General features: G+C 37.1%; 1 protein-coding gene across 2 annotated transcripts in view; it reads right to left on the bottom strand.

Annotated features, from left to right (window-relative positions):
* Positions 1 to 25,524, bottom strand: part of prkg1a (protein kinase cGMP-dependent 1a) — a 75,187-nt gene extending 49,663 nt beyond the window's left edge. Inside the window, exons 1-3 of one of the 2 annotated variants that reach the window (XM_053502330.1) lie at positions 24,920 to 25,524; positions 9,012 to 9,178; positions 605 to 718 (exon numbers count right to left, since the gene is read on the bottom strand). In XM_053502330.1, the coding sequence (XP_053358305.1) occupies positions 605 to 718; positions 9,012 to 9,178; positions 24,920 to 25,176 (538 nt within the window). In that variant the 5' untranslated portion in view covers positions 25,177 to 25,524. Of the gene's footprint in view, positions 1 to 604; positions 719 to 9,011; positions 9,179 to 16,891; positions 17,478 to 24,919 lie in introns of those variants that run through there. The other variant, XM_053502329.1, reaches the window with a different exon arrangement.
* Between the last annotated feature and the right edge of the window lie 279 nt (positions 25,525 to 25,803).

Below are 25,803 nucleotides of genomic sequence, written 5' to 3'. Positions count from 1 at the left end.
TTAAATTGACTGTCACTCAAAGGTGTAATCAGTATTTTAATTGAATTTAAAATGCATGAAGTTGTGAATAAGGACAGTATGAATATTAACATTTATTTTCAAGAATGACTCTCCTTTCTCACAATCATTACAGTTACCTTAGTCAGATCTGCACCTATCCACTGAAAGTCACATTTGTAGCAATTAACAGAAGCTTTCCTTTAGACCCACAGTGAGGTAAAAACCTTCAAATTGTGCTTTCAGTTACATATTATTAATTTTTTGTCTAAAGCATTAATAATGTGTAGAAGAAATATTAGCATGTGACATTTAAAAAGTCAGTTTCCCCTGAACCTTTTTCACTTGGTGCAAATTTTAAAGAGCAGGGAGACATGAAATAATACATAGGCCAACCCAAGGATTAGTTTGGGCATAGAGCTTTTTTTTTTTGTAAAGGTAATAATGTGTATCCTCTACAGCACTGTGGCTGGGGTCATTTTAATTTTGCCAAAAGAACAACACCGTCAAAGAACTCATTTACATGCACCTCGATACATGATAACACGCAAATGGCCACAAGCCGCAACACAGAACTATGTGTGTGTGTGTGTGTGTGGATACTCACTCTTTACTGTGGCCGTTCGTGTGCAATTATAAAGGATGGCAAGCTCTCCAAACACTTTCCCAGGACCCATGGTGCACAGCTTCAAGCCTTCTTTTGTCACCTCCACTTTGCCATCTGCAAGAAATCAAGTTTAAGTTAAAGAGCAGGAAAAATCCACAGGCTACACATGCACTACCCTGCTCTATTTATTAGACAATATCTTTTCCTGAATGAAGACTCGCATTCTCATCCAATATGAAACATCAATTAAGCACGGAGGAAGGAGTAACACAAATCACTCACTTGGAATTACAAGTTTCTATCTGCATTCTGAATTAGAGCCATTTCCAAATAAAGCCAGCAAATGCAAATAAAAAAAAACCTTGCGGTTAGGGTTAGACATGTTAAAACATTGTCACAGAATAAGGGAATGTAAATAACTCATAAATTTTTTTATATTTTTTCTTATAAACCTTGTAATTCCAAGTGGACAAAATCTCTTGGTCCATGTTTCTTATTGTAATCTCTTTAAAGGTTCTTCCTCTTACTACGTTCAAGCTCTGAGTTTAAAAACATCATTGTACTATAACAAAAGAATTACAGGACTCAAAATTGTTCGAAAGGGATGATAAGTGTCTCTACTGAGGAAGCTCACAATGGAAGAACGATCGCATGTTTTTGATGTGTGATCACGCTTTCATGGCTAATCCTCCGCACATGCACGTGAACAGTGGCAGATGTGTTTGCACTGTGCTCCTTTTTCGAAGCCAAAAACACTTTCTGTTAAACAACTTTCACTTCGAATTTGTCTCTCTCTCTCTCTTTCTGTCGCCTTCTGTCAGAGATGCTCTCTGCAGCCAAACCTTTCAGTACTATTGCATAAACACAAATATTGTTTTAATATCAACGTGCATTTGTCATGAACATTTAAAATTAAGCAGGTGTGGGTTGTTTAATATAACCCAAAGCATGAAATGACAATAATATAAGGAGGATGAATAAATGCGTAAATACATTATTATTATTATTATTTCAAAATTATGATCAGTCAGTAAATACAGGTGAAATATAAACTCGTAGGCATGGACATTCTCAAAGTAAATATGTCTTAAAGGACATTTCTGACTGTTAAAGTAGAGCAGTACCAAAATCTAAGGAAGTCAATAAAAGATAACCGGGGGGAGGGGGGAGTGGATATTGATGATTGCTCTCTGACATACTCATTAAAAAGAATCATTAATAGAATCATAAAACACAGAGGGAATGAGGACATAATCCTTTATAAGTGAGCAGATAAGAAGAAATCCATCCGGCCTTGACCTGAAATAGCCTTTATGAGCAATGGGAAACTGGATGCTGACATCACTCTTACTTTAAACCTGACTCTCCTTTTGGTTAAAATCAGGATTTTACCTGTCAAGTTGAAACAGAAAAACAACTGAAAATCAAAATATTTTACATTCTGTTTAAATACTAATAACCACTTTTGGATGACCGATGATTTGTTTTGGTGCTCTTTGACAGAGGTAAGCCAGCGATCCATTAATTTACTCGCTTTTTTTGATAATACTTTATATAAATAAATAAAAAAGTTTTGTCTGTACATTAGTCACAACTTTCAAAGATGAGAATGAGAAAATTTTCAACATGCAAAACTGGCTGGACATAATTTAATAAAACGTTGTCCTTCGGTATTTGCCTGAAGTTAAACATAAATATCAATTGTGCATGCGCCAAACTGTGGGCGTGTCTTAAATCGACTGCTGGAGAGAATTTATTGAAACTTTTGCAGTACTTTCATATCTGCATGAAGTTTAACCTGAACCATAAGTAAAATCTAAATGGTGAGTAAAAGAGATGTTATGTACAGTTATGTGCCGGATATAATAATCTACTTTAAAATAAGCTACTAATAAGGTAATAAGTAAACTTTTCACCAAACTTTTTAAATTTTCACAGCTAAAACAGCACTTAAGTGGTATAAGTGAATTTTAAAGCGCTGGAGTCATTTAAAGACAAAACCTTTTCCAATCTACTTTTTCGATTTCTCATCTGTGATTTACTCAATTGGTATCTGGCTGTTAATGAAAAAGGTGTAACTTATCATTAACAAGGCATAAGTTACTCAACCTTACTAAATTTTATTTCTTTGTATTAATAAGTTAGGCAGAAAGTCCTGCCGTATAGGAAGACAGCCAGACGTGTACACGGCCTTCAACCTAAAACAATAGTATCAACTTGAATTAATTTTCACATAAAAAGTCAAAGGGAAAGTGGTCCTATTGTATACTGTATATACGTACTGTAGCAATTACTACTGTAACTATTACGATTACTCTGGTTAATGATATTACCTTAAACACTGTTGAACAAATTTGTCCAAAGCCCCTAAACGAGCTGCTAGACTATATGCTGGCTCACAGTTTAGGGTAAACCTTTAAGGGGTAACCTAAACGGGAAAAATAAATAGATAGTAGCCTTAGTCTAATGTTATAGCATCTCATTTTTTCATTTAGTTTGAGGCTATAAATGCATTCGTACCCAACCAGTAAGACACAATAATACTGGGCATAATGTTGTGCATTATATTGCATGTTATGGCTGTAAACGATACACACTATTCCCCCTCCCCCCCCCCAAAAAAAAAAAATAAATAAAAAATAAAAAATTGCACTCTGTGATATTGTGCTGGACCAGCTTCAGCATTCCCTATGGCATGGTTCTGGCAGGTTTAAGCAACATCACAACATTTAATTCCGTCCAGAGTTCCAATAATTTCTGTCTGACATCTTGTTTTAATGTTTGGAGAGTCAAACCACTCCATAAAGTGTGTCTTCCCAGGCACATTCCATAGACTTTTAACTGTGTTAAGGACTCCGTGTTTGCCAGTTCATGTGGGAAAATTATTCCTCATGCTCCCAGAAACACTATTTCACAAACTGAGCCTGACGAGTCTTGGCACGGTCATTGTGAAATATGCCAGTGCCATTGATGGGATAACCTTGTCATACAATACATACAAGGTCACCAGCTGACCTAATTTCATTTTAATTTTAGACATTAGAACTGACCAAGTGAAGCAACCCCAGACCACAACACTGCTTCCATAAGTACGCACACAACTGTTTAGTTCCAACCCTGTGAGTTCTTGTCACATGATGTCTGTAAAAATGCTCTTATTTTAAAATTAAACATATCTGTGATTTCTACTGTTGATTTTTTACAATGTAACTTCCCCAAGCCTTTAAGTGACTGCCAAGCACAGTTATTCATAATTTTTTTTTCAACAACATTACTTCCACAAATTTTTTAAAATAATTTATTTGACATTTTATTGGACTGTCTGGTCTCGGTGGGCATGCACTCGTATATATCAACATCCGTGCGCCTTTTTTACTGTTTATTATAACATTGTGACCACGTGTGTGCACACACGCTTAAAGCATTTTCTTAATTAATGGCCTGCATAAACGGTCTTCATGATGAAAAAGGTTAAAAAGTCTGTAGCAGTACGGGAGATGACTCTGTTTAATGACATCACATTTCAGGAATATCCTCAAAAGTAAGCAAAAGCAAGTGTCATTAGAGAGGTTAAAGAGTTGTTAAAGACGTTCTAGGACAGAGCAGTTATTCTGTTAGTGTGTGTGTGCATGTGTATGTGTGTGTGAGTGTACATGCGCGCGTTAGTGTGTCTTTCACAGCCACGATTCTTATTAAAAGTAAATTGCAAGATTAATTTGTTTTATTTTTACTTTATATTTGTATTAATTATTTTTAGATCAATATTTTTGGGTTGTGGAATGAATCATCAGAGTTTCCATTATTTCTTATGGGGAAATTCACTTTAATTTGCGGGTGCTTTGATATACAAGCATGCTTCTGGAATGAATTATGCTTGCAATCCAAGTTTTAACTGTAAAGTATATTGTAAATTGACTTTGGATGCTTCGGTCGTAGGGGCCGCCACAGCAGAATTTCTGATCTGCACACAACTTGTAAAAAGCGGTATAAAATTTAATTCTTGTGCACTTTTTAGGAGTTTTTCCTGTCTTGTCTTTGTGGTTCCATGCATAAATCAGATCTCAGCCACAATTGCCTATAAGCAACTGTGAGAGAAGCTAGAAGTTTATGAGTGGGAAATAGTGGGGAAAACATACTTCTCTTATCCCTTAGGGCTCTAGACAGTTTTTAGCATTTTATCTTCCTATTTAATACAGGGGCAGTACAGTGGTAGAGTGAAATGCCACCTCACAGCTCCAGGAGGTTTGTGTTTTGTGCACGTTCACACTAGTTCCCTGCCTTCCTCTAACATTCAGTAAAACCTAGTTAAGGACACCTCAAAGCCAAAATTCTATTCTAAATTACTGTCCTATGGCAGTCGCTTATCACCCTCAGTTATAAACTGATAGGTTTGTTTGCTTATAGGCATCATTCATGATGTCACATATACACAATGCTGTTAACAGGATATATTCCAGCTGTTGGTAACAGGATGTGTTCGTGCTCACACACTTCTCTCCCAATAAGGCCTGCGGAATGGGTAATAGGAAGTTCAGAGTCAGCCTTAAGGTCAAACTATGTGTTCTTTTTTTTTCTCAACACATGCTGTCCCACATCACTAATCATCCAAAAGAGCAGGAAGTCATGTATGAGCAACATGACCTCTGCCCACTCTCTGAGCCATGCACAGGAAATTATGACTATTTTAGTCAAAAGCATTCTGCTTTGCCGAGCTTGTCATTTTCTATCATATACTATTTGACTTCAAGTTAAACGTCAATTAAACAACATGCTTTAAATGTCAACATATGGTTAAATGGTCAACAAAAAGGCACAATGACTTCTTTGCTACAGCACTCTTCTTTTACCAGTGATAATGAAGGTACAAGTACTTCATACAATATACAAAATAACATTTTGCAAAAACGTTGTTATTTTATAAGCAATATATTATCAAAACGTGCACCAATAAATTATCAAGCAAAAAAAATATTAATGGGTATAACATTATGGTTCAATATTTAGTATTTAAATTAAATATTCTCAATTTTATTTTTGCAATAGAACATGTTGTACTCATTTACAGACTATTTCTTATCCAGCTGAGTGACCAGAAGAGAGAAACATATTAATTCCTCTTTGTATTGTTATTAACCGGCCATGTTTGTTCTGTCTCAATCATTAAACAGAAATGTTCAGGCAATTTAGTCATATCTTCTTTTCCTAATTCTGTGTAAACTACAAATGATTCAGCACATAATCAATAATAGGAAGGACACAGGTTCAGTAAATCATGTGCGTTTTAAAATGGAATAAAATATGACAGCAAAGATATTAAATGAGAGAAAATTATTTAGCTACTTCCTGCTAAATAAGAAATATGTAAAATTGAGAAACACTCTAAACAAGTCAAAAGGGGGTGTCTGAGCACAGCACACATATATGGAGTTCCCCAGACTTGAGCCTGGTATGCATTAGTATTGCTGAACCTTTTGGTTATCAAAATTAAGTTAACAATTAATCACACACAAATTAAAATATCAAAATGGATATGTGCAGTTCCTTAGTTGCAAAAGCCTGCAGTGTGTTACACATAAATGCAGGATTTTATGTACTGTAGAGTGCCCTGGGATAGTCTCCTGGGATAGGCTCCAGATCCCGCACATACAGGATAAAGCAGTATAGACTGCGAATGAGTGAGTGAGAGAGGAAATAGTTTTGATTCTATAAATAATAGCAAAAATAGTCTTATTAAGAACATTTGTTCCATTTTTGTCATAAGCCTATAGAAATATGTTTAAAAATAATTAAAATGTACATTTATTCGTTACGTAACACAACTTAAACTAATCAAAATAATCACAATGTGATTTTTTTTTTTGACAAGTCATGAGTTTAAATCCCAGCACTGCAGAGCTGTTACCACTGGGTCCTTGAGTCAGACCCTGACTTTTAACTCAAATGGTATAAATAAACTTTTTTTGTGTATCTTTGATGTTCCCAAATGAAAAAACAAATTTACACAGCCATGCTGAAAAAATCAAGTTGAAGAAGTTCCTAGAAAAGTGGAGGTTAGAACTACAGTAAATCTGATCTAAATCTGGAAAGGGACATTTAAAAAGCACTTTGACAATGAAGTGTATGTGGAGCTCTTCTAATCTACGAAATCATGAATGGGGAAAGCACCCACATTCGTATCACTAAAGAAGCTATAAAGGTCGAAACACCGTCTCCCTGAAACATGCCCTCGACCCAGTAACTAGACAGGTTTAATGGCCTGCAGCAGCTGATTCACAGACCACTGTCTCGGCTGGCATTTCTTTCTGATTGGACCTCATTAAAAGAGCAGCATTAGTAAAGATTAATATGACATCTGAAACTCATTAACAGTGCAAAAATTTCGTGCTTGGTCTCTTCTTTGGTAAGGCCTTCATAATTATCTAAAATATCTCCTCTCATGTGACTCGTATCATAGCCCTGTCGGTGGACTTTACCGAACTTCATATACTGGCCAATTGATCTGAGAGTGCTTTTAAAAATTATACTACCAATGGGATTTCCAATAAAGTTGGAAACTACAGAATTTATTTACAATTCAGTAGCTGTGCTGATAAGGGATTGCTGTGCATTTGTAGCCCATCTCAGGAGTGTTAACTAACCCAAACCCTAGGCTGAAATACACCCTGCACACATACTCACATTTTATTAACACACTTATTCACACCTAGGAGTAATTTATCTTACCCAATCTGTTGACTGCCAAGTTTTTGGTAGATGGAAAAAACTGGAGAACATGATGGACATCCATTTGTACATTGAAGACATGCACAGTTATGCTGCACAGACGGGAACCCAAACTCAAATTAATGAATCATGGAGCTCTGGTACATTTATAACTGAACAGAGGTGTCCAATTTATATCAGAAAGACAACACAACACTCTGCTGAATGATCATGGAAATCCCTTAAATGTAACCAAGTGCACTTACTTTGCCACTAGAGAGGGAACAAAAAAACCCTCTCACCCTTAGAATAAACAACTTGTACTTGTAATAAAATTCATCCTCCGTCTCTCAAAGATGAAATGAAAAGAACTTATACACAAGTGTCCCTATTCTAAACTTAAAATTTGAGTGCACTGGTATCAACGGAGCACACTGACATCAGGAAAAAGAGTGATGTACAAGAGAAGAGACTTGATCAGTAAGACAGCAGTTCCTTTTTCCTGAAAAACTCGAATTCTCGCCAACCTCCCTTCTCTCAATCCTATCAACTGATAAGAATCAAGGGCCTCAAGTCAAATGTAACACACAAAAGCAAGGCATAGGAAAGCATCTGAGCAACTGAGTGAGTGCTCCAACAACAATGATATGAGGATTATTTATTTATTTGTACAAAGACTGTGCTTAAGGCATCAGTTAAACCTTTCCACACCTACATGTTTGTCGTGTTCTTATGAGGACAATTCACTGGCATACAGTAATTATTAATGCAAATAATGAATAGCATGCCTCCTCACCTTAATCACAGTAACCAAAAGGAAACCTGGATTTTTTTTCCTTTGAAGAGAGAAGCCACATGCCCACATGCCCACACCCACATTTGAGTTTAGTGTTTACAGCTTTTTTGTTTTTTAGTAGTTAAGAATTTATTTGTGATTTTTACACTGTGCTTTTTTTTGGTGGCAGCATGAGAATCTCATTATGTATAATTTCATACAGTGCACTTAATCCATCTCACAGTACAACTTCCTCAGTGTAACATTGTTCTTTCTCTTAAACTTGACACTATTAAAAATAAATAAAAAACTGTTCTTTTTACTACTATTTTTTTATTTTTTTTTTACATTTTTCTCACGCACTCACTAATCGTCTATACCGCTTAATCCTATATACAGGGCACAAAGGACCTGGAGCCTATCCCAGGAGACTTACTGTAGGACATGAGGCGGTGTACACCCTGTTACACGGTGCCAATCCATCAGAGGGCACACACTCATTCACACACTAAAGGCAATTTGAGCACACCAGTTAGCTTAATCTGCATGTCTTTGAAGTTTGGAAGAAAACCGGAAGTCCCTGCAGAAACCCACCAAACACAGGGGGAACATGGCCGAGAATGGATCCTAGACCCTGGAGGTGCAAGGGGACAGTGCTAACCATTAAGCCCTTGTGCCGCCAATTATTTTATTAATTTAATAAATTAATTATGGATGTTATTAAATTGGGTGATTTCTATTTTATTTTCATTCTTTAAGTTAATATAAGCATAAGCATACAGTATGACCAATAAGCAGTCATGCATATGAGGCCCGAAAGTGAGCACTGTAAGAAGAGTTTTTACAACCCTTTAATCAGATGCTATGTGTTTGGAACTATTCCTTAACCAGAATGCACGCAGAACACCTTTACACAGACCTGTCCCTTACCTTCCATTACATAGACAAGAGACCCTACATCGCCCTCTTTAATGATGCAGCTGTCCTTGCCATAGTCCACTGGATACATGCAGTCCACTATCTCCTGGATCTGGGACAGCTCCAGATTCTTCATGAAGTCATTGTCTAAGATGGCTTCTTTGATCAAGTCCTTGGACCTGTGTGAAAAAAAAATATATTAAAATGAGTTAATACAGAAAAATATCACAAAAATCAGTACGTCAATGTGCATGACCAGAGATGAGCCCATGTGCTCAACTCATCTCTGAGCAGTCTCTTCTGGCTCAAACCAGCAAATCCATTAGCATAGAAACCAAGTGCCATTTCAAGGGCAGACATGTGATTAGATAAGGTCGCTTATCCATCTCCTTATCCAGAATTCTACCATATCAGGATACCTCTGAGGATATTTTATAAATGGGGATTGATGAGATTTCAATCATATTTTAAATGAAAAGCTGCACACACTTACGCACAGTATTTTTTTCACAGTACAGTCATCCACACAACTGCTCATGTTTAGAAAAAAATCTCAGATAATGAATATGCAATGTAACCTTTCTCTCCAGGAAAAAAACAGACTTAGAATATTATCCTCATCAGAGAAATTATTTTAGTTTGAATTGCATATTACCTCACAGCGAAGTACCCGCTCAAAAAGCAAACCATGCAAATCACTTTTATTTGAATGAGAATGCTCGTTGTATGAACACATCTTCAAAATGCAAAGTGCTGTACCTTAAAAACAGACAAAACAACATAGGAAAATTCAAATTATGTTCTAAATTCTCATGTTTGCTGATGTCAAGTATTCTCCCACAACATGATCACTTTAAAAACAGAGTAAGCAATAACCAATCAGTAGGTTATTATATTGAGAAGAATGATTAGTCTAAACTTTAAATTTCTCTTCCAAAGCTATTTAAAGGAAAAATATAATAATAAGAGACTAATTATCTACATTGTTCACATTCATTTCACTTGATACTGTATTTCACACATATGCACATACCTGAAAAATATTAACACCCAATAAAGATCAAATCCAGATGTTGTTTTACTCTGTGTAATCATATAATATTGACAAAACATGGATCTACTCTCTGGGCTAGAAAGAGTTCAGCCCCAGCTTTTTTTATATTATTATTAATCCAATTACATTTCTGTTGCTGATGCTGTTCTACTTCATACTGTAATTTCATGTAATGTCATCTGTAATGTAAAAGTAAAAAATATCCTACCTTAAGCTATTTGTTACCAACAAATAATTTAATGTAAATGTCAAAATAAAATAAAAACTTATCCAAGTTTCAAAAAGCTTATTCAAGGAACTGGTTCTGAATAAAAGCCACAATAGCAGCTTTTCTGATACACAATCAATGAGTAACATTTTACAAAATTACAAGGTAAGGCCAGACACAGCTTACGGCATTTAAAGCACTCATCAATATTCTTCTATATAGAACACAGAAGTTGCCCTTTGGATTTCTTTTCCGCTGTCAGAGAGCCATGTCATTGTTTCATCAAGTTCATGTCAGTGTGGCATTAGCACCTACAGAATCTCATTTCTGTCTTTCTAAAACAAGGTCAGTGATACTGGACATATGCCAGATGTCAGATTTAGCTGCTAAAACACACAAACTCTCCCATTCACCACACACTGTTTACATTCCACAGGTATGCTGCACCGGTGAAGAAAAACAGTGCCCATTTCAAGCTCCACATGATTCCTCCTAGTATGTACTTTCTCTCTTCACTGAGACATGTGGATATCCATAGCTAAAGTAAAAATCATGCCCAACAGATTATTTTGTATTTATTAACTTTTAAGATTCTTTATAAGAAATCTTTAATAAATTGATGGATAAGACACTTTTTCATACCTCTAAAAGCAGCTCTTTATCTTTCATAAGCAACTTGACAACCAAAAATAAGTCCAAATTCAATGTTTAAAGAAACACAAATGAACATAATGACAAATCTGTGTCTGTTCATTAAATGATCTTTCAGTAAGTATTTTGAATGCATATTTATATTCCTTGTTCTCTAGTATTATTTGAATTTTTTCTAACCTTGTAATGTAAGGCAATTCAAGCCTGTATCTGTGTTGCACAATCAGCTTTTATTTCTAATCTTGATTTGTATCCTTTTTTTTTTGTTGATTTTTAATTCTGTATATAAGACTTTTCAACAGGATATGATTTTTAAGCTTAATATATTACTCTTGGTTTTTAGGGCTTTAAGGGGTAAGTGTTAGAATTAAAGAGTGAGCTGCTGAGAAGGCATAGTCAGGGAGGCTGACAGATTTATACCCAAAGGAGAATCATGGTACTGGCCTCATTTACAGCAAATGAGCCCTGGAGTTTCCAGTGAATTGCCCTTCTTAAGACGCTCTACAATTCTTTTTTTGTTTGACTTGTGGTTTTTTACTTCTTTCCTTTCGTAAGTAGAGATTCATATCCTACAGGTCTGAAGGAACAAGCACAGAATACAGTACTTCCCTTAAAAGGACAAAACTGAGAGTCAATTAGATGAGGAAACAGAGACAGTGACATGAAAGACAAAAGAAAGATGCTGGCTGAAAGGGAAAAAAGCATCGGAGAGCACAAGCGCACAGTTTACCTAATGAATGAATTAGGTTCAGGTAAATGCCAAAAGTCAAAGCAATTTAAATAACAGTCTTTATTTATTTAAGAGTATTTAAGTGTTTGACTGTTTTTTAACAAAAATTCTGTGTAATTATATAAATAAAAATGATCAATCAAAGATATAATATTTAAGCCATTTTTAAAGTATGTGATGTACAAAACTATTTTTATGTCTGTAACAAAGTTAAGATCAATTGTGAAGATGAAACACATCTATAGAATGGAGAACTGCACAGTTCATTTTATTCTTATGAATTCCAGATTATTCAGATAATTTCATATGCTTAATGCCACTAAGCACTTGACCACACTTTCTGAGAAAGTGACATTACTTTTTCACTCCATAGCAAATAAGTAAAGATGATAATTCATAATTAAGACCAGCATGCTTCATATCATAACTAAGCATTTATCACTATTCATAATTAAGACTTTCAGTGCTGCTTCTGTCATATACCACGTTTATCATTTTTATATTTTGTAGGCAGTTTGGAACATATTTAAAGGTTTGCTCATGAACATGTCAAGGTTTTGGTGAGAAAAGGAGACTACAAGAAAAAGTACCTATGGTGTTTGATTCTTTGGGACTGTTGAGGTGATTCCTAAATCTCAGGATCATGAGTTCTGCTAAGTATTATCCAACCTGATAGCTGATATTGGCTAAGATTGGCTCTGCCAGGAGTTTCAGACATGAGGTACGGCAACAAGATTATGAGCAAAACAAACATTTAATTCAACATGTATATTGTAAAAGAAGTACAAAATCAGTGCTGGGCAATGGATCTGGACTGAACCCTACTGTTTGTCAGAATAAAAGCAAGGCTGTCAGTGTTAACATTAATATCATGTGTAGGTGTGTTGCTCATTTTTAAACAAGTGGTTTGTCAAACAAATGCACTAGGTTTTGTGATTACCTTTACAATTTAGAATTTAAAGATGAGGAAGGAAAGCCATGCAGACATACTGAGAACATGCAAAAACTTGTAGGGACACTAACCAGAGCTCAGGGCTAAGCTGGGGAACATGGATTTGTGAGTTGGCAGTGTTACTACAGGCTTTTTTACTACGGGCTTTTACATATTAAGATTTTAAGTTGTAAAGTAAGATATTTAATAAAGTTTTTAATTGTTTTACCTCAATCTCATATCTGTGAGCTCCTACTCCCACACTCCTGTACATGTGAAACCGTCTCCCACTTTTCCGTATAGTCTAAGCTACAGTACCTTATAATGTAGTAAGTGTGACTAGCTATTAGATTTCTCATATTTCAGAAAATCTATTTGTAAAAATACTAGTTACAAAACAATATACAGTATGAGAAGTGTGGCAGGCTGGAAAGTTACTGAAAAGCAAATAAATGCAAATGTTATTTATTCAGTTCTTTAACATTCAAATCAACCACATACTTACTGTTGTGGTTAGATGTTTACGTCTACTCATACAGTAAATTTCACGGCAGAATTTGTGCTTTTAATTCATTAAATTGGTTTTGTCTGGGGCAGAATGATTGTACAACATTCAACAGAAGAAAACAGAATATTTATAGCACAATTCAGTTTTTTATTTGTTTTAGGTTTTCTGAAGATAAACAGGGGAAAAATATATACACCTGTCTGGAGTAATAATTCAGTTGTACAGAAAGTCCCAAAATGTATTTTAATGTCCTTAATCCAAAGCCTCTCAATGTCCAACAGACCTGAGAAAAAGGATGGTAGATTTACACAAGTCAGAAATGTCCCTAAGAGACATTTCTAAACAACTGCAATGTCCAACATCAGGTCAAACAACTGTGTGCATGTACAAGTTATTACAAGCTGTCCCCTCACATGAGTTGAAAATAGTTTGGATGGTCAGGAACAAACCTGAAACCATAAGGCCACAAGCCTGCCATGAACAGGAAGCTGCTGGGACAAAATTGTCATTGTGTACGGTCACGCAAATTTTACTAAAAGGTTGCCATCCAAGAAAGAATCCCCTACTCCCAAATCGACACCATCAAGCTCAACCAATATTTGCAGCTGAGTACAGAGACAAGAAAAAAAAAGGTTTGGATATTTGGAGAAGTACAGTTACAAGGTATTAAGCCTCAAGAACACTACCAACTGTTGAGCCTGATGATGGTAGGAGACTGCTTGGCACCTGTTTTTGCTGTCAGTGGAACTATCGCATAGCATAAAGTGCATGGAAAAATGAAGAAGGAAGACTACCTCAGAAAACAGCATAGCCTCAAAGCATCAGCTGGACCTGGACAACATTGTTCAAACAGGACACTAGCTCCACATACATATCAAAGCTTGCTGTGGAACAAAGCAAGCTAACATTCAGCATTTGAAGCTTTGACCCTATCTAAAATTTGTGAACCATGCTTAAAACTTGGGTCCATGCCAGAAAACATAATTAAATTAAAAATTACAAATTCTGCCAAGGAGTGTGGACAAATAATCGTCCTGAATTCTGCCAAAAGCTTGTTGATGGCTACCAAAAGAAGCTCCTAAAGGTAAAGTTTTGACACTGTAAGCCTCTGTGTTGTTAAAACAATAATAATAATAATAATAATAATAATAAAAGAAATAATAATAAATTGCACAATCATAGGCGGCAAAGTAGCTTGCCTCGCACCTCCAGGGTCCAGGTTTGATTCCTGCCTCGGCTCTGTGTGCATGGAGTTGGCATGTTCTCTTCAGTTTCTTCCCACAGTCCAAAGACATGCAGATTAGGCATGTATGAATGAGTGGGTGTATGTTGGTGCCATGCAATTAATTGCCAACCCCCCCTTTGCCCTAAGTCTCCTGGGATAGGCTCCAGGCTCCCGCAACCCTTTTCAGGATAAAACGGCATAGACGATGAGTGAGTGTACAATCATTCTTCCCCAGATAAGACCAGTCTAAAAGAACAAATAGAAGCCCAAAATTCCCCTGAATGAGTGTATGTAAAATTCTGACTGCAACTAAGAAAGGTTATCATTAAAACAAATGGTTTTTTTTTTAAGCCAATGCAATGACAAATTGCTGAACACAACACACAGATAAAATCCCTTTGTGTTTTTAGTTTTAGCCACTCAGTATAATTGTTTTCTAAATCAACAGCTTCTATTCCTTTTTTTTTTTTTTTTGCAGTAACAAAAATGATCTGACATTAGGTCAGGCCAAATTACAAGGAATCAGGATCAGACAATGTTGAGTTAGTCCTAGGCTATCATTCATTCAAAGAAACGTTAGCTTTAGACATTTCAGTTGAACATTGAAGAATAAGAGCACACACAACACAGGACTGATGGGTATTATGCAAATTAGGGATGCACAATTGTAACATTCATGGTTGAAACACACACATTTTCTAAGTTAAAGTACAAACATGTAAACACATCCCCTTAACTTTCCTCTTCCTATATATATATATATATATATATATATATATATATATATATATATATATATATACATAGCCATGTACAACCAGTCTGTGTTTAAATTTTGACTAATTGTCTTTCACTGACAAAAATAAGACCCTGACTCAGGACTAACTTTTCTGTTAATTTTGACATTTGTATTCACTGAGCCGCTGGTTTTTATGTACTGGTTCCTGATGATCATAATAACTTGACTTCTAAGCCTGAGATGCTGACAGGACACTATCTGTAAAATACTAAATTAAAAAGTATACCTTAGTAAGTTACCATAGAAAATTGTGATCTCTACACAAGTTTAAATTATGACTTTAATGCATTTGTCATGGTGTAATGCTGTGTACATGACTAAAAAGCATAAAATACATATATGTTTTAGCATTTATTGATTAGTTAGTGGGTTACAGAGAACATCACATCTATCATAAAGACCAGCTTGTGTAGGCTTCAATATTTAATCTATTTACAATACAAAATAATACCAGTTTGAATACAATCTGACTGTTTAAAAAATAATAAAAAAGACATTCAGAGTTCAGTGCTGGTGTAGGAACATACAAATTATGTTCTTTTAAACCAGCTGTATTTTTCCCTGAAGAATCCTGCCCACATCTACAAGTAGTCATTACTTCCTGGTGCAGCTGGAAAGTGGTTTTACATAATTTTGTTAAACTGAACACAAACCACTCATGATTGGTTTCAATTTAATGTAGAAATTGCAGAGGATATTGTATACAAATGACAAATAAACAGAATACAAATATGCATGTATACATGTTATTTGGGGTAATATTCACAGCTTCTGAGCTCACTGCTCACTGTGTAATTGATTAAGTTGTTAGGTGTTACAACTGCATTGCATCTCTCCCACTAGAAGGCAAAACCTCTACTGATTTCCGGCCCCTCGATGCAAATTGCATTAGAGAGATCCATTCCACAAGCTCATGTATGCAAACGAACAGGTGACTGAATCCCACTGCTATCACACCCTACAACAACAACAAGCCGATACTTCATTACTTCCTTAGTGATACCGTGTTAATGTTTACATTCTATTTCACTATATTACTATATTTCACATTATTGTATTCTTGACGTCATTTGAAAAATTGTTGTGTTGGAAAAGCTGACATGTCACAAGGATGATAAACAGCATTGAGTTTCATACCACTACTTTGATAACCAAATGATCTTTCCATTAAGCAAAGGAGGCACTGGCAAATTTAAGCCCTTTGGGAATTAGAAACCGGTTGCAATATGCTGAAAAGTACTGACACATAAGGAATTTGTTAAGCCTATTCCTGATCTCCCAGCTGTTAAAATGTACAGTGAAAGGAAATAACTTATATATATACTGTACAACATCCTGTGTTGATATGCACCAGTCTTGATCAACAATTTATAAAGAAACTTTTTTTTTTAATTCACTGCCAGATAAAGTTGGAATTTAGATAAATTAATGATGCATTTTTAATTAGGATTCTTTGCTGCCAATTCCTACATTGGAAACAAACTCAAAAGTTCTTATGGGTGGGATTCACAGAATAATCAGCATTCTTGCGGACTTATAGCTCAGGTTGGTCCCCCATCCTGCAGTGTGTTACCTTCTTTTACCAAAACTTATTAAACTATTTAGCTAATTTACATTCCTTCCTCCTGAGATGAAGTGGTTGTGTTATAGCAGGAAAAAAGTCAAAGACTCAAGAATCAGGCTTAGGTGCATGTGCCATTTACACTACTGCGCTTCTTACACTTGTGGCACGGAGTATAATAGAACACAAACTCAATGCAACAAAGTCGCTTTAGAGTAAACCTACTGTGAACTCTTGTGGCAGAAGGGTAGCGTGACATGGCTCAGGTCCTGGATGTCGAAGGCGGTGGGCTCGGCGGAGATCGCCTGTCTCTTGGTGCGCTGCTGCTCCTGCAGCTCGCTTTCTTTGTGCACTGTGCGCTGAGTGGCTGGCCGGATCACGGAGCGGTATTTATCCAGCTCGTTCTGTAGTTTCTGAATGAGCTCGTCTTTCTGATCCAGCTCGAGCTCCAACTCATCAATGAGAGCATCTCTCTGTCTGAGCTCTTCGATCTTCTCCTGTAACGCGTACTGCAGGTCCCTCAAAGTGCCCATGGCTCTCGCGCTCTCTCTCTCTCTCCCTTTCTCACACATACACACACGCATAAACACTTTCTTACGCTCTCTCTCTCTCTCTCTCTCACTCACTTTCCCACTGTTCTAACTTTCTCAAAGATGCTTCACCGACAGAACGCAGCGCGCGGAAGCGTGGCCCGCGTGTGTCAGAGGTGTCGGGAATAAAGGCATCGCGCGCATCTGTGCTGGAGAATGTGGAGTGTGCTCGCGCAGTGACAGTCCCCGCTCCTTCTCGCGTGCGTCACAAAGCGCGGGACTCCTCACCCCTCAGGATTCCTCAACTACGAGCAGAAACTACATACAGTACTACGTCGACCCCCTAACTACAATAAAACGTCAGCGGGTTACCATAGCGACCACAACGGCACTCAATGGTGCAATTATGTCATTTGAAGGATTTTGACAACTGGGGCATGCTAAATGCATCACTGGCCGAATTCACGTGTTTCTCCCAGGTTAAAGGCTTATCACGTGTGAGCTGAATCATTATTACATGGTAACTTGATGTACATACTGAATAGTAAAGTAAATAAAAAAATGACAGATTAATCTTTTCCAGTCGATCGAATGGTAGCAATATATATAGTCTAAATAAAAAATATATATACCAATGCCAGTGTGTGAATGATGTGTGTGTGTTTGTGTGTGCTCAGAGCACACACACATGCTTATACCCTGCCAAAATGCACAAGTCTCCTGGGATAGGCTTCGAAGGCTTCTGGGTTATGAAGCGGTGTGATCAACGAGTGTAATAACTTGTTTGCAATAGTAATATAATTTGTAAAATGCCAGTTAGCTGTCCTGTAAAGGCCTTGAAATAGATATATTTACCATTGTCAAGCCATCACGATTTTGGGAAATACCTCTATAATGTAAACTATATTTCTAATATGAATAGGCAGGTTTGGATCTACAAAAAAAAAAAAAAAAGATTTGCTTTTCCACAGTATTATGGGGATTAAGGTTTATAAAGGAAACTGATATTAAGCAAGATCACATGATAGGGCATGCTGTTGTGATGAATATCAGCATGGCTGCTCAACCCTACTGATATTCAGCACAACCCAAGGACCTTGAGTGTGAAATTGCTTTTATAGAGCAGTTCCTCCAAACTATTTATTATCAAAACTGTGAACCAAAGCATATCCTTCCATGACTAACCAGGATCGTCGGAGCTGGCAACCAACAGTTAGTGTAATTAACTGGTGTAAAAGTAGTTTTAAATTTTTATTGTACTATGTAGCCAAATGGTGAGGAGAATAAACCATGGTGGTGGTGGACAGTTTTGTAAACCTCATAGGTCCCTCTCTTTATACTAACACTTATTCCACTTTAAAATATCAGTGAAAGTACACTATATAGCCAAAAGAATTAGCTTGCCTGCCTTCACATGCATATAAACTTGAGTAACATCCTGTGGAGTAATTTTTAATCCATAGGGTTAAATATGATATTGTCTCACCCTTTGCAACTATAACAGCTTTAACTCTTCTGGGAAGGCTTTCCACAAGGTTTAGGAGTGTGTTTATGGGAATTTTTGATTATTCATTCAAAAGCACATTTGTGAGGTCAGACACTGATTTTGGACAAGAATGCCTGGCTTTCAGTTTTTCTGCTGAAGCATTAAGAGTTCATGGTTCGAGTGGCTGTCACTCCCAATCGCTTCCACTTTGTTATACAGTTGACTGTGAAATATTTAGTAGCAAGGAAATTTCATGACTGGACTTATTGCACAGGTAGCAATGGTTGTAGAAGCCTAGAATGCCTAGGCGCTTGATTTTATACACCTGTAACCATGGAAGTGATTGAAATCTCCTGAATTCAATCATTCGGATGCGTAAGTAAATACTTTTGGCAATATGGTGTATGTTAACTTATGGGTTTTGGGGTTAAATCCCAAACGGTGTTAAATGGAAAGCTAGTGCGCTAGGGTGTACATTCACTTGTCCCACACACCAAGTAGGGCCCCTGATCATGGGTGGGAGAGTGATTAGGAATTCTGCCTTGTGTTAGAAGCGAGTTAGCTTTGTAACCATAAATCAAAGAACATGGTAGATGATTTGGAACATCTTTAAAGCATTTATTAAGGAGACAAAGTGTTGTTTTTAGATGATAACATAATGTTATCAAATGTGTTTTCCTGCTGAAAGTGCTGTTGTGTGCTGTTTGTGAGTTTTGGAAGGCAGTTGCTCTCTCTTGACAACTTTCATCCATGTTGGTGACTGATACATGGAGTTAAAAGACCCAGTGATTTTGCCAACTATTATTACCACTCATGGAATGCCTCTCATCCAGTCAAGTTGCTCAGTCTGAACTAACTTTTTTATAAATTGTAATTATGAATATTGACTTACATATACAACATCAGGAATCAAGCTTTTCCGGGATATATGACATAATACCGTGTGGCAAAGGATACAACTTTTTATAAAGGCTATGTTTCAGATAATATGATGGTGCACAACAACTGTGAAAAACATTTTTCTGTTAAGATTTGATATCATTGCTACAGTTTAAGACCAATATATGTGTAATTTATTTAAAAATACTTTCAATATATGCACTGTAGTCCCCAAATCATTGCACAGCTTGAATGAATGGAGTAACCTGTGTGAGAGTCAGCCATAAACAGGCTGCCCTATATGTTCATGGTTCTCCTTATGGTGACCCTGCAGAGTATTTTTTTTATATCTTTAGCAACTGGTTTTGGTTTAGTAGTTAGAAATTTCTGTGTTCTGTGTATATGTGCTTAATATGTCCAAGGTTTGAAAAAAATTCTTATTATAAACTAAAACAGAACTACCATAATAAGGTGGTCGGTTGTAGCATTTTAACACTGGAAAGAAAGGTTTTGAGATCCAGTGCTGTATAAAATGCATAAATATGCTCTTTTAAATGCATGAAACAGGAGACAGACTGAAGAACCTAAATAGCTGGAACACAATAGTTTTCATTAACTGGCTTTAATGGATTCTGCAGTTCTGTAAATACGTATTTTAGTGAACAGTGAGAAAGGAAAACAATGTCTGTGTAACAAAGTGACAAAAGCACCCTCTGGTGTACAAACTACAAACATGAACTGTACTTTTCCTCCTGATGTCTTTTATTGCTCTCACAAATGTGGGTTATTTGAGTGTTTTTATGGCAACCGTAGGACAACATGTACCGCACAATTTAGAATTATTGTCAGCCCAAACTATCTGACTCAGCTCATGATAAGTTTTGACAGTGACAAACTAGGACAGCATAATGCATGCAACAATAGATAAATAGCAGGGAAAAAAGTGTTTTCTGTTGTGTGTTGTGTGCTTGTATCACTGTTACTGTAGTATGTGTGTGTGTGTGTGTGTGTGTGTGTGTGTGTGTGTGTGTGTGTGTGTGTGTGTGTTTAGTCATAGGTATGAACAAATGCACAAACATTTAGGGATGGCTGGTATGGCATAGCTTTAACAAACTACAGAAGCTTCATGTTGAACGATTCCCACAGCAGATGAGAATACCCAGATGTCATAACAGACTTATCAGGAAGATATATAAGAAAATAAATCTGCAATTCGTCTGCAATCTCTCTCTCTCTCTCTCTCTCTCTCTCTCCCTCTTTCTCACTATACTATACTGATACTGGGTATTTTTGGACTCAAAACTTAAAATTCCTCATGGCATGGATTCCACAAGATGTTGGAAGCATTCCATTGGCATTCTGGTACGTGTTGACATGATTGCATCAGACAGTTTCTGCAGATTCTTTCAAGTGCACTTTTATGCTCTGAATCCCCCCATCCCTACCACAGGTGTTCTATTTAATTGAGATCCAGTGACTGAGAAGCCCACTGAAGGGTACTGAACTCATTGTCTTGTTCATTAAACCAGCTTGAGATGACTTTTGCTTTGTGACACAGTCCATTATCATGCTAGAAGCAGCCACTAACAGATGGTAAATTACAGCCATGAAGGGATACACATCGTAAGCAAGAATACTCAAATAGGCTGTGATATTCAATCAATGATTGAATGCTATTAACAGGCGTAAGGTGTGCATAGAACACATTCTCACACCATAACTTCCGTTCTACCAACCTGGACTGTTAACACAAGGCACGTTGGGTCCAGGCATTTGTGTCAAATTCTGACCCTACCCTCTGTGCACCTTTTTTACAGTCTTACACTGTCCACTTCAGCCTCAGCTTACTGTTTTTGGCTGACAGTAGTGGAACTCAACATGGTCTTTTGCTGTTTATTAGCTCATCGGCCTCATGTTTTGACATGTTGTGGACTCAGAGATGCTTTTTTTGCTCACCACAATTGTAAACAATTGTCATTTTGTGAGTTACTGTAGCCTTCCTGTCAGCTTGAACTAGTCTGTCCACACTCTGTTGACCTTTCTGTTGACCTTTCTATACAGAAATGTTGCTGCTGGATGTTTTAACTTTATTGTGGCACTGTTCTGGAATAGTTCTTGTGCATTTGCAAAACACATCAAGCACCATAATGAAACTGGCTCTGATGAAAACTTGCAGGAAAGCAAGACCAAAATGTATCTCTGCTGCAGATGAGAACTTCATTTAGAGTTACCAGCCTTACAAATTACCAGCATCTCAGATTAGAGCTGTTATGAAGGCTTTACAGATTGTGTATTTTTGTCGTACAGTTATTTATTTTTTTAACTTTGGTTTTTAGATTTTATTTTATTCTTTCCTAGTTTTATTTACTTGCTGATGCAGTATTGTATTACACCTTCTATATTGTTGCTCTGCTTAGTCTTGCCATGGTGTACTGTATGACATGAAACTCTCCTCCACAACCACTCCTTAGAAGCGGAGTTTGGTTGTTCCTCGCCCAGTTTTACACCTCCTACACACCTGGTTCTGTTGCAACTAATGCCTGTATTTCAACCTACAATAAATAATAATCATTTGCACCTGCTTGGTTTAATTGGTTGATCATTCACCCGATCCCACAAAATTCCTGACTTTGTGCAAGTGTAAAGTATAAGAATCCATGCTGGTTTAAATCCAATGGTCACACCATATATTAATTTGATTTATATTTTTCTTCTGTCACTTATTCTCAATTTATTTGTATGGCTGTATGGATGGATGGATGGATGGATTGATAGATAGATAGATAGATAGATAGATAGATAGATAGATAGATAGATAGATATATAATTTTTAGATTACTTTTCTATGTGTCCTTCAGAAAAACAGGCTTTAAATTTCACCTCTATAAACTCTTCTTGCATGGCTCTTCCTCTGTGGATCAATGGTAAGGGAATATGTTGTAATATGATGAGTGCTGCTGTTCTCTGGTGCCACAAATTCACAACAGTCAGTGTTCTGTCTCTGACTCTTGAATCACTGACAACTGAAAAAGCAGCAAGGCCTGGCTTGAATGGCACCTCTGGATATTTTCATAATTGGAAACAAATTATGATACAGTCTCTCTTTTTGTCATTGCTAAGCAACTAATCACCCAACTGCTTGATCTAAATGCTCATTTGACACAGATAAATCCATCTGAGTGTGGTGAATTGATATGCAGCTTTGAACAGATACTGTGGAAATTAAAGGTTCAAATGAATAATAAAAGCTATCTGTAGTTTCAATAATGCTGCTTGACTTGGCATAAAGCGTAGGGTATTCATTGACTAGGACACTGATGTCCAGTCTCTGAGCTCCCTGCAAGACCACCATGCTTTAGAACATCAGACATTCTGCATTTAGTCTGCAGTATCACATGTGACTCAGCACATACTGTAGTAATCCAGTAAAAACAATCAGGTCATGGCCTCTTTCAAACTCATTCTTTGGGGAATTGTTCATCACAGATATGACACTTTTATTGCTTTTTGTCTTATTTTCTCCTGGTAAATTTAGCGACGTAAAACCTGTGCCAAGTTGTTTGTGGATCAGATGGTCCAAAGTGGCAACCCTTTGACGGGAACAGCCGAAAGACTAACAACAACCAATTTAGGTAAATGCTCTGAAAATCTATGCTAGAAATACAGCTGTTTTCTAAACATCTTGTGACCTCCTGTTTTTTATAACTGTTGATTTTCAAAATTCTTTTAGAGTTTGGACAAAGTTTGGCCGGCCTTGTCAAGACTAAAGATGTTTTCACCAAATTTGGGTTTCCATAAAAAACAAATTATAAAAAAGAAGAAAGAACAAACGAAATCTAGCACTCTGCGGCAAACGTTACATGATGATGTTCTCCTGTTTACTGTGGGGAGAAAAGTACTGATGCAGAGCTAATTAGCGCGTTGCAGCATAAACCAAGACACAATATCTACAATATGATTTCTTGCCTCAACGTAAGAGGCATTTTGGTTCTGAGTTTTATGGTTCTTATGATGTTAGCTCATTTGCATGAAGAATTTAGGTTTGATTGTGTGGCAGGAAAAAAAAATGCTTTATGCACTTTCAGCCTGAAAACTGCTTTGTTCACCCGAGTAACCAAAATCAATACATTATGTGGGTGCTGCCCTCTTGTGGAATTTGTTATTAAGCAAGATAATAATAATAATAATAATAATAATAAAATTAAATCATTATTACACCGCTCTCTATAAAAACTACCTGCGTGTTTGGCATTTTAGAACGATAAGTATAATCTACTTAAAATATATTATTATTATTATTATTATTATTATTATTTTATTGCTTGAGTTATTTTAATTGCTTTTCCACTTGCTTTAATAATTCTTACCTGACATTAGCATAAACCTCTCTAATATCTAATAGCACTGGACTAAGAACATTTCTTGCAAAAATGGTTCAGTTTTTATTAGGATCTAATAGTTTTTTACTTTTTTTTAAATACGCTTCTTCATACTTAAAAGTGCATAAACAATTTGTAGGAATTGCACCACTTTAGGTATTAGATGGTGGCTACACTACATGGTTTGTATGCTTGTGCAATTTTATAGAAATATAACCCCTTGCAAAATAACAGATAACGAGGATGCAGATGTACGCAGTTACGAGGATAATTGATATATAAGGTACAAAAGATGTAACATTGATGTTCTCACACCAGCGACGCTAAATGTTACAGTTTTGAACAAAGCTGCATATGTCTGTATATTATTATTACATATTTTAGTTCCAGCAATTCTTTTGCAATTTCATAGCAACCATGTAGTGCAGCCACATCAAGTGACGCAATTCCTTTAAAGTGTTTATGCAGTTTTAAGTTTAAAGATGTGTGGTTTAAATGATAATAGTACACGGGTATATATATTTCTGGATATATATATATAAGTCAGACTAGAAACTGGAGGAAGGGGGTTGAACATATGGTCAAACAGAGCACTTTCTAATGGCGTATTAAATATCCTCAGACAGGCTCTCGGGCGCTGCGCGTTCAGACCCTAAAAGCCGATAATGCACGAAGCTTCCTGTGCTCGCCTCCCGCTGGGAACACGCTGATGGTTTGGATCAATTATAGACTCTCTTTCTTCCTCTCTCTCTCTCTCTCTCTCCCTGCTACAGAAAGATGCGCGGTCATCATCAGAGAGTGAGAATGAAAGAGCCGCACCATTCATCCTCATCTCTCACAAAAGAGCACTAATACAGTCTAATTAGTTGGACACTGTCAGTAAAACGCACAGAAACATCAACCAATCCTACCAAAACACTCTGGACATAACAGCACAGAAGTAAGTGCGAGTGCTGGTCTGACAGCTCATAAGACTTACCTGTCAGATTTGGGGTGTTTGCGGAAGCTTTGCCTTGTTAAGTCCTGGTGCGTTTGCGGCTCGGCTGAAATGCCCTGCGCGCGCCTCGTCCTCGGCTCGATCACTTGCGCGCTCGGTAACACCGACTGACACTTGTGCAGCTTCCGCTTCAGCTCTTGTATCTCATCTTCTCGCTCCGCCAGGCGCCTCTCCAGCTCCCGAATTCTCTCCTCCTTCAAAATCAAGATCTTGGCAAAGTCCTCCTCAAGGTCGCTCATCTTTGAGGCGCGCCAAAAGTTGAATCCACAAGAGAGACCGAATTGACACGGGACGGCAGGGGAAGACCTTACTTTTGAGGGCAGAGGTCCGGTGTGAAGCCAGGGAGCGGCGTCGGTAGTCCACGTGTTTGCGCGATCGAACTCACCGGGAGGAGAAACAGCGGAGGAGACGCGGGGCGATGATGAGGATGATCACCTCTCATCCAGAGAGCAGTTCCAGCCCCTGTTCCGCACCGTCACATTAAACACACACACACACACACACACACACACATACAAAAAGAAGAAGAAGGATCGCAGCCGTCTCTGATTAGTCATTCATTTCCGAGATGAAGGAAATCTGGAATTACTGAAAGCCCCTCACTCGAAATCTCAACGTCGAGCTACAACTCAGAGCACGGCGCCTCGTCCAAGTCACGTGGTGTAAAGGATGACGTAGCCGAGTGTAACTCGACTCGACTGGTAGGAATTGTGTTATGTGGGATAGTATTCATGTGGGCATTGACTCCACGGCAGCATTTGGTCTGATTAGTGGGGCAGATTGGTCTGACTAGTAGTGAGATCAGTCTGCTGATTACCTGTGTAACCTGTGGATCACCTTTTCCTTTAAGCTAAAGAGTGAAGGCT

This window comes from Clarias gariepinus, chromosome 8 (genome assembly GCF_024256425.1).
Source record: "Clarias gariepinus isolate MV-2021 ecotype Netherlands chromosome 8, CGAR_prim_01v2, whole genome shotgun sequence".
Classification (NCBI taxonomy): Eukaryota; Metazoa; Chordata; class Actinopteri; order Siluriformes; family Clariidae; genus Clarias; species Clarias gariepinus.
Note: the sequence above shows the minus strand (reverse complement) of the source record. Positions and strands in the feature narration are given on the sequence as shown.